General features: G+C 43.5%; 1 protein-coding gene across 1 annotated transcript; it reads left to right on the top strand.

The window, feature by feature from the left end:
• The first annotated feature begins 11,231 nt into the window (after positions 1-11,231).
• On the top strand, positions 11,232-14,878 carry LOC134350203 (platelet-activating factor receptor-like). The gene has a single exon (XM_063055190.1). It carries the CDS (start codon positions 12,294-12,296, stop codon positions 13,293-13,295), a length of 1,002 nt encoding a protein of 333 aa, XP_062911260.1. The 5' UTR covers positions 11,232-12,293; the 3' UTR covers positions 13,296-14,878.
• Positions 14,879-15,711: the final 833 nt, after the last annotated feature.

Genomic DNA, 15,711 nt, shown 5'->3' on the forward strand with positions numbered 1-15,711 from the left:
TCCACCTTTCCCTACAACTCAGGTCCTCAATCCTGCCAACAACATTTTAAATTTTCTCTGCACTCTTTCAGGCTTATTGATATATTTTCTGTAGGTAGGTGACCAGAACTGTGCACAATACTCCAAATTAGGAAGGTAGAAAAGAGCAACAGAGTTTACAGCACAGATATGGTTCCTTCAGCCCACAATGTAGTCTATGCTGACCATTTTGCTATGCCGCTAATCCCACTTACCCTCACTATCCTTCTCTGGCTTGCCTATTTATGGGTGTGTCTAAATGCCTCTCCAACATGATTCCACCACCAGCTCCTCTGGCAGTGAGTCCCAGATATCAACCACCCTATGTAAATTATCTTCCCATCAGATCTCCTTTAAGATCTTATCTCTCACTTTAAACTCTTGTCCTCTTATTTTGATACCCCTGTCATGGAAGGAATAATTTAACTAACTGCTCTCTCTCTGCATCTTATCATCTTGATGCCTCCATCAGTCACCCAACAGCCTTTGCTCCAGGGAAAATGAGCCCAGTCTATCCAATCTCTGTCCAGAACTGAAGCCCTCCAAACCAGGCAGCTTCCTGGTGAATCTCTTCTGTATCTTCTCCAGTGCTGCCACGTCCTTTCTAAGGTGTATTAACCAGAAACTGCACATAATGCTCCAAGCGCTTGCTAACCTATGCTTTGTAAAGTTGCAACACAATGCCCAACTCTTACATTCTTTCCCCCTACCAATGAATGCAAGCATGTTTAATGTCTTCTTCACCACATTGTCTGTCAGCATTGCCACTCTCAGTGAACAATGACCTTGGGCCCTTAGTTTATTAAAATTCCTTGGTGCCCTATTGTTTGCTTTGTGTCCTTCTCCTATTTTACCTCCCAAAATGCATCAGCACACACTTGTCAGGTTTAAATTCCATCTGACAAAGCTCTGTCCCGTTTCCTGCTGTTGCTTTAACCTTCCATGTTATTCGCAATGATTCCAACTGTCAAGGTTGTCTAATCATCCACATCCAAGTTATTTATATAATTCCAAACAAGAAACCCAGCATCAAGCCCTACAGTCACAAGCTTCTAATCAGAAAAAAAACATCCTTTTACCATCACCCACTGCTTCCTATCACCAAGGGGATTTTAGACTCCCAGGTCCAAGTCGATCCCAATCGAGATGCTGCTCGGCCTGCTGAGTTCTTCCAACAGGTTCTTTGTTGCTCCAATATTTGGTAGCATTTAACCTTATTCTTTTGCTGTAGCTGGAGGTATTTTTGTTTTTTTTTATTTTAAGACCATTATTAACATCAAGACTGCATGTATTACATTTCATGGCATCTTGCCTAAATCTTCCTTCATAGTTTTAGATTTCTAAGTCCACAGTATTTACTTTTCTTCATTTAATACATGAGTCAGCTGAAAACACTTCAACGAGCTCCTTGGGGGTTATTTTGGGAAGATATTCCACTAGTATTCTCCACAAAGTATAAATTTGTAATTATAAGAGAAGAATCATTAAATGTTTAAAAAAGCAGCACAAATAATGAAAAAAATCTACGAAAGCGGTTTTATTAAGGTAGTAATTAGCAGTTACATACTCAGTGGGCACTTCATCAGGTATAGGAGTGTCCAGACTAAAGTGACTACAGAAGTGGAACCTGCTGTGCTCTTCTCCTGCTGTTGCCCATCCACTTCAAGGTTTGACATGATCTGCATTCAGAAATGCTCTTCTGCACATCACTGTAGTCTCACGTGGGTATTTGAGTTAGTGTTGCCTTCTTGTCAGCTCTAACCTCTCTCATTAACTAGGCATTTTTGCCCACCGAGCTGGAACTCACTGGATGATTCTTTTTGTTTCTCGCACCATTCTCTGTAAATTGCCAGGAGAAAAGGAGTATCTGAGATGCTTAAGCCACTTCATCCATTCCTAACAATCATTCCACAGTCAAAATCACTTGGATCACATTTCTGTCCAATTCCGGTATTTGGTTTGAACTGAGCCTGTTGACTCTGCCTGCATGCCTTTATGTACTGAGTTGCTGCAATATTATTATCTGATTAGATATATATAGCAATGAAGTGTGTGACGATATTCTGAGTTATTCATGATGGCGTTTGACCACCCATTGTCCCTTTTCCACTTTGAAACAGAACACTTAGCCATCACGTGATCAGCTTGCTTACCAGCTCAAATATCTTCACAGACTCCCTGAACTTTACCCTCACAGGTGCCAACTTATCACTCATGTTTTCTAAACTAAGCCCATTTACTGAACTTCCAAACAAGCCATTAATTCTATCTTCAAGATCTTTAATTCTACTGGTTTCCATATTAACACCCACAGATGGTCCTCTTGGTCAAAACAACACTTCAAGTTTTGTCTCTCCACATCTCAAATTTGGTAAACAACCTCACGTTGTTTATTCTGAAATTCCAAAACCTATTGTATCAAATTAACATGTACTGTCTCAGCATCTGAGAGAGCTGTTTCTCTCAGCAAGGTCAAAGGTCTTGAAACCAATCCAGACTTCAAATTTACCTTATTCAAAGGTTCAGAAACCATACTTTTCCCAATACCGTCAATAAAATTTACCTCACCAATTCTCGTCTCATCACTAACTTTTAGAATGCTGTCTAACACAAATGACTGAGAATCCTCAATTTCCACTGGTACCAAGGTTAACCCCTTATTCACTGAACCAAGTCCATCTGACCCAAAAGGACTGCATTCCTTTTCAACTGAGTCTGACACCTCAGACCTTAACTGAGTTTCAACACAAGGTTCAGTACCCTGTGAATCCACAGGTACTTCAACAACCTGAACATAGGCAATCCGGACAGCTGCCTCTTCTAGGCCTTCATCACTAGTCCCAGTTTCAAATTCCAGGTTACCCTGATCCTCCCAGCTACTCTCTGGGAAACTCTCATCTGGAGTAAACTCAACCTCGTGGGTTAAAACCACCTTGTCTGCTAATCTAGCAGACTCACGCAAGGTAGTTGCATCCCTTTCATCGAGGTATGCCCTTACATCATCTGGAACACACTTCTTAAATTCTTCAATCAAATCCAGCTCTTTCAAGCTGTAAAGATCACTGGAGTCCAACACTGGCCCTCCCAGCTGCCACATCTCCCTCTCGAACTCTCTCTGTGTTTCTGCTTCTTCAGCCGCGAGCTGTTTTAATTGCAACTTGTGCTATCTTTGCTCTTGCTCATTCTCGAACTTACGTCTATCTGACTTCATTTGTTCCAGTCGTAACTGGATCTCCTCTTTACCTGCAGGAAATCCCTTTAACACCTCCGGTCAAATTGCTTCACAGAGGTATAGTGTTCAACTATTTTCCTTCGAATTACTGCCTTTGTCATACCCTTCTTGACCTCCGTAAGTTTCAGTTCCTCAGCAATTTTCTGCAACTCATCCTTTCTAGCTTTCTTCAAAGCCACAGGGTCCGGCAAGGCCAGGAAAACTCTAACATCCATTGCTGCTCTTTTTCCACACAAACAAATTGAAAGGGATTTTCCCCAATCAAATCAATTAAGCCCCCAAACAATTTGTTCAGATCCTGGACGCAGGTCCTAATTTTGTTAGGGACCCCGGACGGGTTGAAGAACCAGCAGAAATGGAATACACCTGGAGTCTGTTTTTACAGTTTACTAACATGATTTTTATTAGTAACTATGCAATATAGTAATATAAAACTCGATAAATCAAACAGGTTAGCAGAGTTTATGCATATACAGGTGTGGAAATATAAACCCAAACTTCTTCAAGCTTCAGAGGTAATTGATACAGTCTTACAATAGTAGGTAAACGAAGTCAGTTCAGTTCATGTTAATGAGTTAAGTAGAATTGAGGAGAGAGAGAGGTTTGTTGTCCACATAAGCCGATGCTGTCGATTCTTCCCGTTGTCCTCCGAAACTTCCAAGTTAGCCAAACTTGACCAACTTAAGAGCGCCGTCTTCAAGTGATAATCTACCAAACCAGGCAAGGGTTAGACACACTGGTAGACTCCACAAAGTTAGCCCAAACACACAAAGAGATAGCCACTTATCCAGTCTCATGACATACAAAATAACTCCAAGACTGATTTGCCACAGGGGTGCCTTTCTTCAGTGAACTACCACACCCAGACAAAGGGTAAATACACATGTGGTATTCACAAAGGTTTCCTTCACCAGAGAACCCACTCTTGTGGATTACTAAGTGACAATCACACTTCTGTAGTCGAATGGAAACAAACTCACCCTCACTGGCTACTTAGAGAGAGAGTTCAAACAGTGATCTCTTTGTCACTAGGTTCTTTCTGTTTCAAACCTATCTCTCCTATTTTCTCTGCCTACAAACTTGTTCTATTTGCAGAAAACTTGAGAGTTATTCATCAATACTCAGGATCGATCCCAACTCATCCCTTTTGGGCTACTGGAAGTTTAAACCAGCGACCGACTCATTGATGTCTTCCATTGACCGAATCCAACTTGACTCTAACAGTGTGTGTGCCTGTGTGTCTTTGTATATTCAAAACAAGCTGCAGAGAAATCATAACATCGATTATCCATCAAATAACTCTACCTGCCTCTCTCTCTCTCTCTCCCTCTTTCTGGAGCAGCTCAAACAGTGTCAAAAAGTCAGTCTCATTCTCCCGACATTTTAAAGTGACAGTCCAGAGAAAATATGAACCCTAGGGGTACATAACAAATGTATAGGTGTACCTAATAAACTGGCTACGGAGTGTAATTGCCTCTGGTCTGTATTGTGGACCTACAACTGCTAAAATTCAATAATTATCATTTTCAATCAATGAACAAAAAACTCTTCAGCAACTTCTAACAGAAACGGCTGATTCTCTGGATTCTCCTTCATACTTAAAATGGAATTGGAATTGAATTGGTTTATTACTGTCACATATTCTAAGGTATAGTAAGAAGCTTATCCTGCAAACTTTTCATGCAGATCAAATTATTACCCAGTACATTGTGGTAATACAAGGTTAAGCAATAACAGTGTGTGGCAGGAAGTAATACAGCTACAGAGGAAGTGCATTGCAGGTGGTGATAAGGTGCAAGATCGTAACAAGGTAGATCGTGAGGTCAAGAGTCCATCTTATTGTGGGGGGGGGCAATGGGAGAAGACCCAAATGCAAGACATAGACACTGAAGTACTAGGAACTGGACTAGAATAGGCTCAGGGATGGCACAGAACACAGACTAGGAACTGAGACAGGAACACAGACTTGGGCTAGGACTTTGGCTAGAAAAGCGGGACCAGGTCAAGGAATTGGGAACTAGGAGCCTGGGCTTGGACTCTGAGCCTGAGACTGGACAAGGACCCAGAACCTGAGTCTTGACTCAGGCTTGGACCCCGGAACTAGGCGAGGACATGACATGGTCTTGGGAGACAGAAACCTTGGAGCTTTGGATGAGGACTGGATGCTCGGAGCCCTGGTCTAGAGCATGGGAACATGGAACCTTGGACTTGAGAGACAGGAACATGGAACACAGAGCCGGGACCCCTTTTTGGGAACAGGATGTAGGGCCAGGACTCATACACAGAACACAGAGCCAGGACCCTTCCTTGGGAACAGGACGTAGAGCCTGGACTCATACACAGAATGCTGAATACAACGAGATGGTTCCCAACACAAGGTAGCGGCAAACGGCTGGACCTACCTAGCGAAAGTGTGGACACAGAGACGGTTCCCAACACAAGGTAGCGGCAAACGGACGGACCTACCTAGCGAAGGCATGGACACAGAGACAGTTCCAAACAACGATAGACAGTTCCTTATCTAGACACAGCAAGTCTTGCTCTGGTGGTAGAACTTGACGGCAAAACAGGCAAGGCTTCAGAAGGAAAGGGAAGAGAAGGGAACAGTCCAGCCTCAGGGTAACAGCAAAGATGGCCTGGCTTACCCAACAGAGGAAAGGACAGGAAGGGACTGATCCAACTGCCTGACTTACCCCACAGATGTGCGGACGGAATACTGACGAGACGAACCAGCACCCACATTTGATCCCAGAGTCACTTATATTCCCAGCCCCAAGACGAGCATCAGGTGCCTATGATTAAGCCCAACTGAAACAAGGGACAGCCGGAAAACCCAGAGTCTGGAGTCCACGGACTGGACCATGAACCGGAACCCGGACTTCGTGGACGGGACCATGATAGGTGGTACGTGTTTTCAAACTTTTGTATCTCATGGAAGAGGGGAGTAGAGAGAATTCCATGGTGGGAGGAGAATTTGCTTTACACAAACTGCAAGTATAGACAGAGTCCATGGAGAGGAGGCTGATTTCCATAATGTGTTGAACCGTGTCCACAAATCTCTGCAGGGTCGTGAACATTGTTGGATGCTGTCACCAGACTGGAGGTACAGACCATGAAAACTAACATTTCAAACTTCAACACAACTTCTTGCTTTGCCGTCAGGTTCTTGAACTGACCGGAGAAACCCTAAGACTACCTCAAACCATATTTATTTTTCATATCCCAACCTTGCACCACATGGAACATAGAACCATACAGCACAGGAACAGACCAATAGGACCACAAACAATATACTGAGCAGTGTCCTTGGACTGTGGGAGGAAACCAGAGCACCCTGAGGAACCCACATGTTGACAAGAAAAACGTAGAAACTCCTTACAGATGGCACAGGAATTGAACTCCAATTTCTGGAATGCCCCAAGCCGTAACAGCACCACACTAACAGCCATCCCTCAACGGAAAACACCCCCTGAGGATTGTGGTGGAGGCAGCCCACAAGTGTTACCATGCTTCTAGCACCAACGTAGTAGGCCCACAATTCACTATCCCTAACTATACATCTCTGGAATGTGTGAGAGAATAGGCGTACTCCGAGGAATCCCACATGGTCACGGGCAGTACGTACAGTGGCTATAAAAAGTATTCGCTCCCCTTGGAAGTTTTCATGTTTTATTATTTCACAACAAAGGTTCAAAAGGTTCAAAGGTACAATTTAATGTCAGAGAAATGTATACAATATACATCCTGAAATGCTTTTTCTTCGCAAACATCCACAAAAATAGAGTGCCCCAAAGAATGAACATGTAATCACAGTGGATTTAATAGGCATTTTTGACACAGATCAACAGAAAATGATTCTTTTGTGTCAAGGTGAAATCAGATCTCTACAGAGTGATCTAAATTAATTACAAATATAAAGCACAAAATAACTGATTGCTTAAGTGTTCATCCCCTTTCTAAATACCAGCCCAAATACTCTTCAAATCTTGCAATGGAATGTGCCTCCACAAGCTCCATACTAGCTATTCATCATCCTCGAGGGGAAAAAACTTTGTCTTCAGACCCACTTTCACCTTAACCTTGTGCCTCTCTGGTTCTAGATTCCCCAGTACAGGAGAGAAAAAAATCTATCTGTTTATCTTTGCCCCCCAGAATTTTGTAAGCCTCTATAAACCAGTTTTTGAGTAAAAATACACCTTTCCCTTTCGTAAATATGTCTTAAGAAATGGTGTGCATCACAAAGTCCTTTAGTGCTGAAAGGAAGACGATCGATTAAAAAAAAATCTAGTATGTTATTTGATTGTTATTGAAGTTAAACAGGAATTTAAAAAGAGCAATTGTAAACAACAGTTTAACAGTAAAAGACCATGGAATCAAACAAAGTGATAGGCTCTGGTTAAAAATATATGAACATAGAACATAGAACATAGAATAGTACAGCACAGTACAGGCCCTTTAGCCCACACTGTTGTGCTGACCCTCAAACCCTGCCTCCCATATAACCCCCCACCCTAAATTCCTCCATATACCTGTCCAGTAGTCTCTTAAACTTCACGAGTGTATCTGCCTCCACCACTGACTCAGGCAGTGCATTCCATGCACCAACCACTCTCTGAGTTAAAAACCTTCCTCTAATATCCCCCTTGAACTTCCCACCCCTTACCTTAAAGCCATGTCCTCTTGTATTGAGCAGTGGTGCCCTGGGGAAGAGGCGCCGGCTAACCACTCTTATCTATTCCTCTTATTATCTTGTACGCCTCTGTCATGTCTCCTCTCATCCTCCTTCTCTCCAAAGAGTAAAGCCCTAGCTCTCTTAATCGCTGATCATAATCCATACTCTCTAAACCAGGCAGCATCCTGGTAAATCTCCTCTGTACCCTTTCCAATGCTTCCACATCCTTCCTATAGTGAGGCGACCAGAACTGGACACAGTACTCCAAGTATGGCCTAACCAGAGTTTTATAGAGCTGCATCATTACATCGTGACTCTTAAACTCTATCCCTCGACTTATGAAAGCAAACACCCCATAAGCTTTCTTAACTACCCTATCTACCTGTGAGGCAACTTTCAGGGAACTGTGGACATATACCCCCAGATCCCTCTGCTGCTCCACACTACCAAGTATCCTGCCATTTACTTTGTACTCTGCCTTGGAGTTTGTCCTTCCAAAGTGTACCACCTCACACTTCTCCAGGTTGAACTCCATCTGCCACTTCTCAGCCCACTTCTGCAACCTATCAATGTCTCTCTGCAATCTTCGACAATCTTCTACACTATCTACAACACCACCAACCTTTGTGTCAACCCACCCTTCTACCCCCACATCCAGGTCATTAATAAAAATCACGAAAAGTGGAGGTCCCAGAACAGATCCTTGTGGGACACCACTAGTCACAATCCTCCAATCTGAATGTACTCCCTCCACCATGACCCGCTGCCTTCCGCAGGCAAGCCAATTCTGAATCCACCTGGCTAAACTTCCCTGGATTCCATGCCTTCGGACTTTCTGAATAAGCCTACCGTGTGGAACCTTGTCAAATGCCTTACTAAAATCCATATAGATCACATCCACTGCACTACCTTCATCTATATGCCTGGTCACCTCCACAAAGAACTCTATCAGGCTTGTTAGACACGATCTGCCCTTCACAAAGCCATGCTGACTGTCCCAGATCAGACTATGATTCTCTAAATGCCCAGAGATCCTATCTCTAAGAATCTTTTCCAACAGCTTTCCCACCACAGACGTAAGGCTCACTGGTCTATAATTACTTGGACTATCCCTACTTCCTTTTTTGAACAAGGGGACAACATTCGCCTCCCTCCAATCCTCCAGTACCATTCCCGTGGACAACGAGGACATAAAGATCCTTGCCAGAGACTCAGCAATCTCTTCCCTCGCCTCATGGAACAGCCTGGGGAATATACCGTCATGCCCCGGGGACTTATCCGTCCTAATGTATTTTAACAACTCCAACACCTCCTCTCCCTTAATATCAACATGCTCCAGAATATCAACTTCACTCATACTGTCCTCACCATCAAGTTCCCTCTCATTGGTGAATACTGAAGAGAAGTATTCATTGAGGACCTCACTCACTTCCACAGCCTCCAGGCACATCTTCCCACCTTTATACCTAATCGGTCCTACCTTCACTCCTGTCATCCTTTTGTTCTTCACATAATTGAAGAATGCCTTGGGGTTTTCCTTTACCCTACTCGCCAAGGCCTTCTCATGCCCCCTTCTTGCTCTTCTCAGCCCCTTCTTAAGCCCCTTTCTTGCTTCCCTATAATCCTCAATAGACCCATCTAATCCTTGCTTCCTAACCCTCATGTATGCTGCCTTCTTCCACCTGACAAGATTTTCCACCTCACTTGTCACCCATGGCTCCTTCACCCTACCATTCTTTATCTTCCTCACCGGGACAAATTTAGCCCTAACATTCTGCAAGAGATCTCTAAACATCAACCACATGTCCATAGTACATTTCCCGGCAAAAACATCATCCCAATTCACACCCGCAAGTTCGAGCCTTATAGCCTCATAACTTGCCCTTCCCCAATTAAAAATTTTCCTGTCCTCTCTGATTCTATCCTTTTCCATAATAATGCTAAAGGCCAGGAATGATGGTCTACTGAGAGATCTGTGACCTGACCCAGTTCATTACCCAGTACTAGATCTAGTATGGCATTCCCCCTAGTCAGCCTGTCAACATACTGTGACAGGAATCTTTACTGGACACACTTAACAAACTCTGCCCCATCTAAACCCTTGGAAATAATCAGGTGCCAATCAATATTAGGGAAGTTAAAGTCACCCATGATAACAACCCTGTTATTTTTGCACCTTTCCAAAATCTGCCTCCCAATTTGCTCCTCTGTATCTCTGCCGCTACCAGGCAGCCTATAGAATACCCCCAGTAGAGTAATTGCTCCCTTCCTGTTCCTGACTTCCACCCATACTGACTCAAAAGAGGATCTTGCTACATTACCCACCCTTTCTGTAGCTGTAATAGTATCCCTGACCAGTAATGCCACCCCTCCACCCCTTTTCCCCCCTCTCTATCCCTTTTAAAGCACTGAAATCCAGGAATATTGAGAATTCATTCCTGCCCTGGTGCCAGCCAAGTCTCTGTAATGCCACTACATCATAATTCCATGTATGTATCCAAGCTCTCAGTTCATCACCTTTGTTCCTGATGCTTCTTGCATTGAGGTACACACACTTCAGCCCTTCTGCCTTACTACCTTTACACCGTTTATTCTGCTTCTCTTTCCTCAAAGCCTCTCTGTATGTTAGATCTGGCTTTACTCCATGCACTTCTTTCACTGCTCTATCACTCCGGGTCCCATCCCCCTTGCAAATTAGTTTAAACCCTCCCGAACCATGCTAGCAAACCTACCTGCAAGGATATTGCTCCCCCTCGAGTTCAGGTGCAACCCATCCAGTCTGTGCAGGTCCCACCTTCCCCAGAAGAGATCCCAATGATCCAAAAATCTAAAACCCTGCTCCCTGCACCAACTCCTCAGCCACGCATTCAACTGCCATCTCCTCCAATTCTTACCATCACCGTCACGTAGCACTGGCAGCAATCCTGAGAACGCCACCCTTGAGGTCCTGTTCTTCAGCCTTCTGCCTAGTTCCCGAAACTCACACTTCAGGACCTCATCCCTCTTCCTGCCTATGTCGTGTTCTGAAAGTGTGTTAACCTCTACTTCGCACAGATTTCCTCCGAGCTGGTCGGTACACTCTGGTTGTAAGCAAAGAAGCCGTTGTGTTTTTTGTACAACGAGGAAAGTGGCTCGTCGTTACTGGCAAAGCAATATAATACAAATTACTGAGAATATACAAACAATACATTTACTGTACACCTAATTGGGGTACTGTGATCAACTGTGAATGGTTAGAGATTTTTGCATGAGTGGATTTAAGGATGCGATTGATCAAAACAGAGCCTATTGCAGCCGGGTAGGGACGACCGCTTCAGACGGTTCGCTGACCCAAGCCCTCCAACTAGGCACCTCTCCTGAGCTTAGAACAGCGATCACACCGAAAGCACAATCCTCTCGAGACAGATGTGTTAAACCAGTGGTCAGCGTTTCAGCAGCCATGGGCCATGCCGCACTGCGGACAGGAGGATCTTCAGAGTTCTCTAGCCAAGGGTTCAATCGCGGAATATTCCCAAGGCAGAGTTTCATGGGAATTGAGACATGAAAGAAGTTAAGAAGCAAAGCAGGGAAGTGGCGTTGAGCTTGGGGAAATGACAGCTAACTGCTCATAAAAAACCTCACCCACAACCACCTCCTGCCGCACCTACGCAAGAGCCTCTGGGTCCAACACTGGCGTCGCCAGACAGCCCAGTAGTCCCGTGGAAGCAAGTCCTCCTCCACCCTGTATGATTGTCTAATAAGGACTGAGTTAGAGAGACTGAAACGTTGTCAAACCTCATCGTTCTGCGATTTGGGTGGGTGAGTCCGGTCTCTACCGCTGGCGTGAAACCAGCACCTCTCACCGGAACTGATCCGGCCCTTTCGCCCCATTCCTGGAAATGCCGGTCTCGCCATACGTGAACTTTGGTTCTGACTGAAGCGTGAGAGATTTCGACCTCCCTCCTGATCAAAGAGAAGGGAACCTGAAGGGAGGAACGAAAAGAACCAGAACAGTTAACGCCCTAAGTCCGCGGCAGATTCTGTTCCTGTTTCTATGACACTTCACATTCGGTTTTAGGACTGCGAAATATTATTGACCGTTAGCTCCAGTCCTAGAAGTAACTGAAAAGACGAGACTTTCTCCATCTGGAGTCAAGCTAACAGAACGAGAGAAGTTGGAAGGGTCTGAGACTGAACTCGCTTGGACACTGATACAATTAACAATCAAGCATTCACATTCGTAGAAGAACGGCATCTGGGAGTTGTTCACGCAACTGCGGAGTAAAAACTTGATCAGCACCCATCTCGCACAGTGCAGGGAGGTGATCGGTGGATTTACCGCAGCTTCACGGAGACAATTGTGCTACTTTCACTGGGTGACCGGCGGCAAACATGACCTGCACGAACGACAAATTATACCAGTCATCTGCATTTACACCCAGATTTTTCGTTGTAATCTACAGTCTTCTCTTTATTATAGGGCTTCCGGAAAACATCGTAGCATGCTTTTATTTATTATACAACAAAGCCAATAAAAGACTGACTGAAGTCAAAATCTACATGATCAATTTGACACTGGCGGACCTGATGTTCGTTGTGTTTCTTCCAGTCTGGGTCGATTATTACAATAACGGAAGAAACTGGAGATTATCCGACCGTGCGTGCGGTTTCTTTGGGTCTCTGTTTTACATCAACACCTACAGCACTCTCTGCTTCTTGTCACTGATAAGCTTCAGCCGCTACCTCGCTGTCTCACGGCCGCTGAAAACAGCTCAGACGAAGCAGGTGGTAAGAGCTGTCATCCTTACCGCTGTAATATGGACAGGAACTCTGGGTGCTTCTATACCTATTTTGATCACAAACAGTAACCACACCAATAAAAGACCGGACAGCAAAACAAGCTGTTTCGAAAATTACTGCAGCGACAATGAGTCAGAACGATCGCGTTTATTGATCATTCACTCGATTATGGCGCTGACTTTCGCTGTCACCTTCGGGGTGGTGATTGCTAATTATATCCTCATCCTTCGAAAACTTTTGATTGACAAGGTAGCGTTGAGTTTGCCTCAAGGCAAGCTGAAGAAACGGGCTTCCCGAATGGTGCTGATGGTTCTAGTGATCTACAGCCTTTGTTTTCTCCCATACCACATCATCCAACTGCCTTGGGTGGTTTACGTTCTCAACTTCACGAAACCTGGAGATGGCACCTTCAGGAAGAGTTTCAACGACGTTCACCACGTTACTCTGGGCCTGATGTGTATCAACTGTGTTCTGGATCCTATTGTTTACTGTTTTCTGACCGAAGATTTCAGACAATACCTGAGAGAGTGGATGGGCTACCTCAGGAATAACTGTGTTCTGAAGAGGCAAAAATCTCAAACCATTCACAGTTGATCGCAGTATCCCAATTCGGTGTGAATGTATTGATTGTATATTTTCAGTGATTTGTATTATTTTGCTTTGCAAGTAACGATGAGTAACTTTCCCCGTTGTCCAAAAAAAACGCAGCGGCTTGTTTGTTTACAACCAGACTACCGACCAGCTCCGAGAAAATCTGTACGAACTACGGGTTAACACACTGCTTCATGTATTTTTACCAGAGCCGATCACTTCGTTTGATTCCATGGCTTTTTACTGTTAAACTGTTGTTTACAATTGCTCTTTTTACATTTCCGTTTAACTTCAATAACAATCAAATAACATACTAGATTTTTTTTTCATCGAAATCTTCCTTTAAGCACTAAGGAAATTGCCAGTTCTTAAGAGTTATTTACAATGGGGAAGCGGTGTTTTTATTCAAAAAGCGTTTTATAGAGGCTCACAAAAACAGGGAGGAACAGAGATTAACATAGATTTTTTTTTAATCTCCTGGATTGGGGAATCTAGAACCGGAGATGCACAGGGTTAAGGTGAAAAAGAGTGAAATGTTAAGAGGGTCTGAGGAGAAGGTTTTTTCCCCCCCTCGAGGATGGTGAATAGCTAGTATGGAGCTTGTGGAGGCGCATTCCATTGCGATATGTATGACTCTATCACGCAGTTGATCTCTGGTCATTGTCATGAAGTCAGCTGGTCTCAGTCAGTAGCAGTTGGGAATTTCAATGTCTTAGTGCTATGGATGGCGCATAGTCCACCCTTTTTTGATTTCAATTAACCCGTGCTCATGGCAAACAGAACTAATGAGGAGAGCCGTTTTATCTGAATGGAGTAGGATAATCATCCCAATAGTAAAGGAAAGGATCCATCCAGTAGCTTTTCCCCAGGAGCTCCAGATCCTTCCCACTTTCGAAAGATGTACTGGTTGATAAGTTAACTGGACGGTGTAAATTATCTCCAGTATAGATGTGCGGTTCAAGCTGCACCCTGTTCTGACCCGGAAATAATTCATCTTTGACTCTAAACCCTAGATCTCCTCCCCAGCAGCATTGTGGGAGCTCTGCCCCAAAGGACTGCAACCCGTCAAGAAGGTATCCCATCATTACTTCTCAAAGGCAGTAAATGTTGGCCATGATTAATACTCATCACACCCCTTCAGTTTTCACTCAGAGTTAAAGAACACAATGTCCCAATCTGTACAAAATGAACGTCTTGTAAAAAAAAATGTGAGAAAATGATGCAACTTGAGATTTTACAAGATTTGCAGAATATTTCTTACCAGGCCCATTGCTGTTTAATGAAGAGCTGTGCAGCTCCAATTTATTGTATAAATATTTGTGGCTTTTTTTTTTAGGGTTATGCACAATGTCTTCATTAAATGAGGGCAAAAGTTATATTGTTTTCAGCTCTTGAGTAATTTTTCCAGAATTCCAGTATGTTAAAAGTTGGAAATTACTGACCAGCACTCTGACTATGCATGTGAGAGATTACAATTACAATTTCTAAATATTTCTGACACTGGTGAATCATGACAAATATTAATAATATTTTGATGTAAATGATAGTAGTGTTATTTTCCTGCTCTTCGGGCTGAAAATAAATGTGGTAGAATTCATTTTAGTCTGCTATATTCAATCTTCTAGTGTCTTCATTATGGGTAATAATTACCTTCAGTTTAACTTACCTTCTTTACATTCAGTGGCCACTTCATTAGGTACATCTTGTAACTAATAAAATGGCCACTGAGTGTATCTTCATGATCTTCTGCTGCTATAGCCCATCAAGGTTTGACGAGTTGTGCATTCAGAGATGCTCCTGCACACGCATGGTTATCTTAGTTACTGACACCTTCCTGTCAGCTTGAACCAGCCACACCATTCTCTGTAAACTCTACAGACTGTTGTGCATGAAAACCCCAGGAGAACAACCGTTTCTGAGATACTCAAACCACCCCATATGGTACCAACAATCATACCACAGTTAAAATCACTTGGATCATATTTCTTCAACATTCTGATGTTTGGTCTGAACAACAACTGAACCTCTTGACCATGTCTGCATGCTTTTATGCATTGAGTTGCTGCCACATGATTGGCTGAATAGATATTTGCATTAACAAAGAAGTGTACTGATGCAGCTCATAAAGTGGCCACTGGGTATGCAACTTTTATTTATTTCATGTCCTTCCCTTGCAACATTTCCTGTAGAATTCTGTATCTTGCTTGGTTGATTATATCTGATGTGTCTGTATCACTTCTCTGCTTGGGAGATTATTTCCTTTGGTTCCTTCGTTGCTCAGTCCTGCTCTGGTAAATTTAATAACCCTGAAGTGTCACTTTGAAACTTTTTTTTAAAAGGGTTGGAATGGAAAATGTGACAAGCATTAGTCTTGTTACTCTCACTGCAAGACATCATTGTACTCTCATTGTAAGACATC

This window comes from Mobula hypostoma, chromosome 8 (assembly GCF_963921235.1).
Source record: "Mobula hypostoma chromosome 8, sMobHyp1.1, whole genome shotgun sequence".
NCBI classification, from domain to species: domain Eukaryota; kingdom Metazoa; phylum Chordata; class Chondrichthyes; order Myliobatiformes; family Myliobatidae; genus Mobula; species Mobula hypostoma.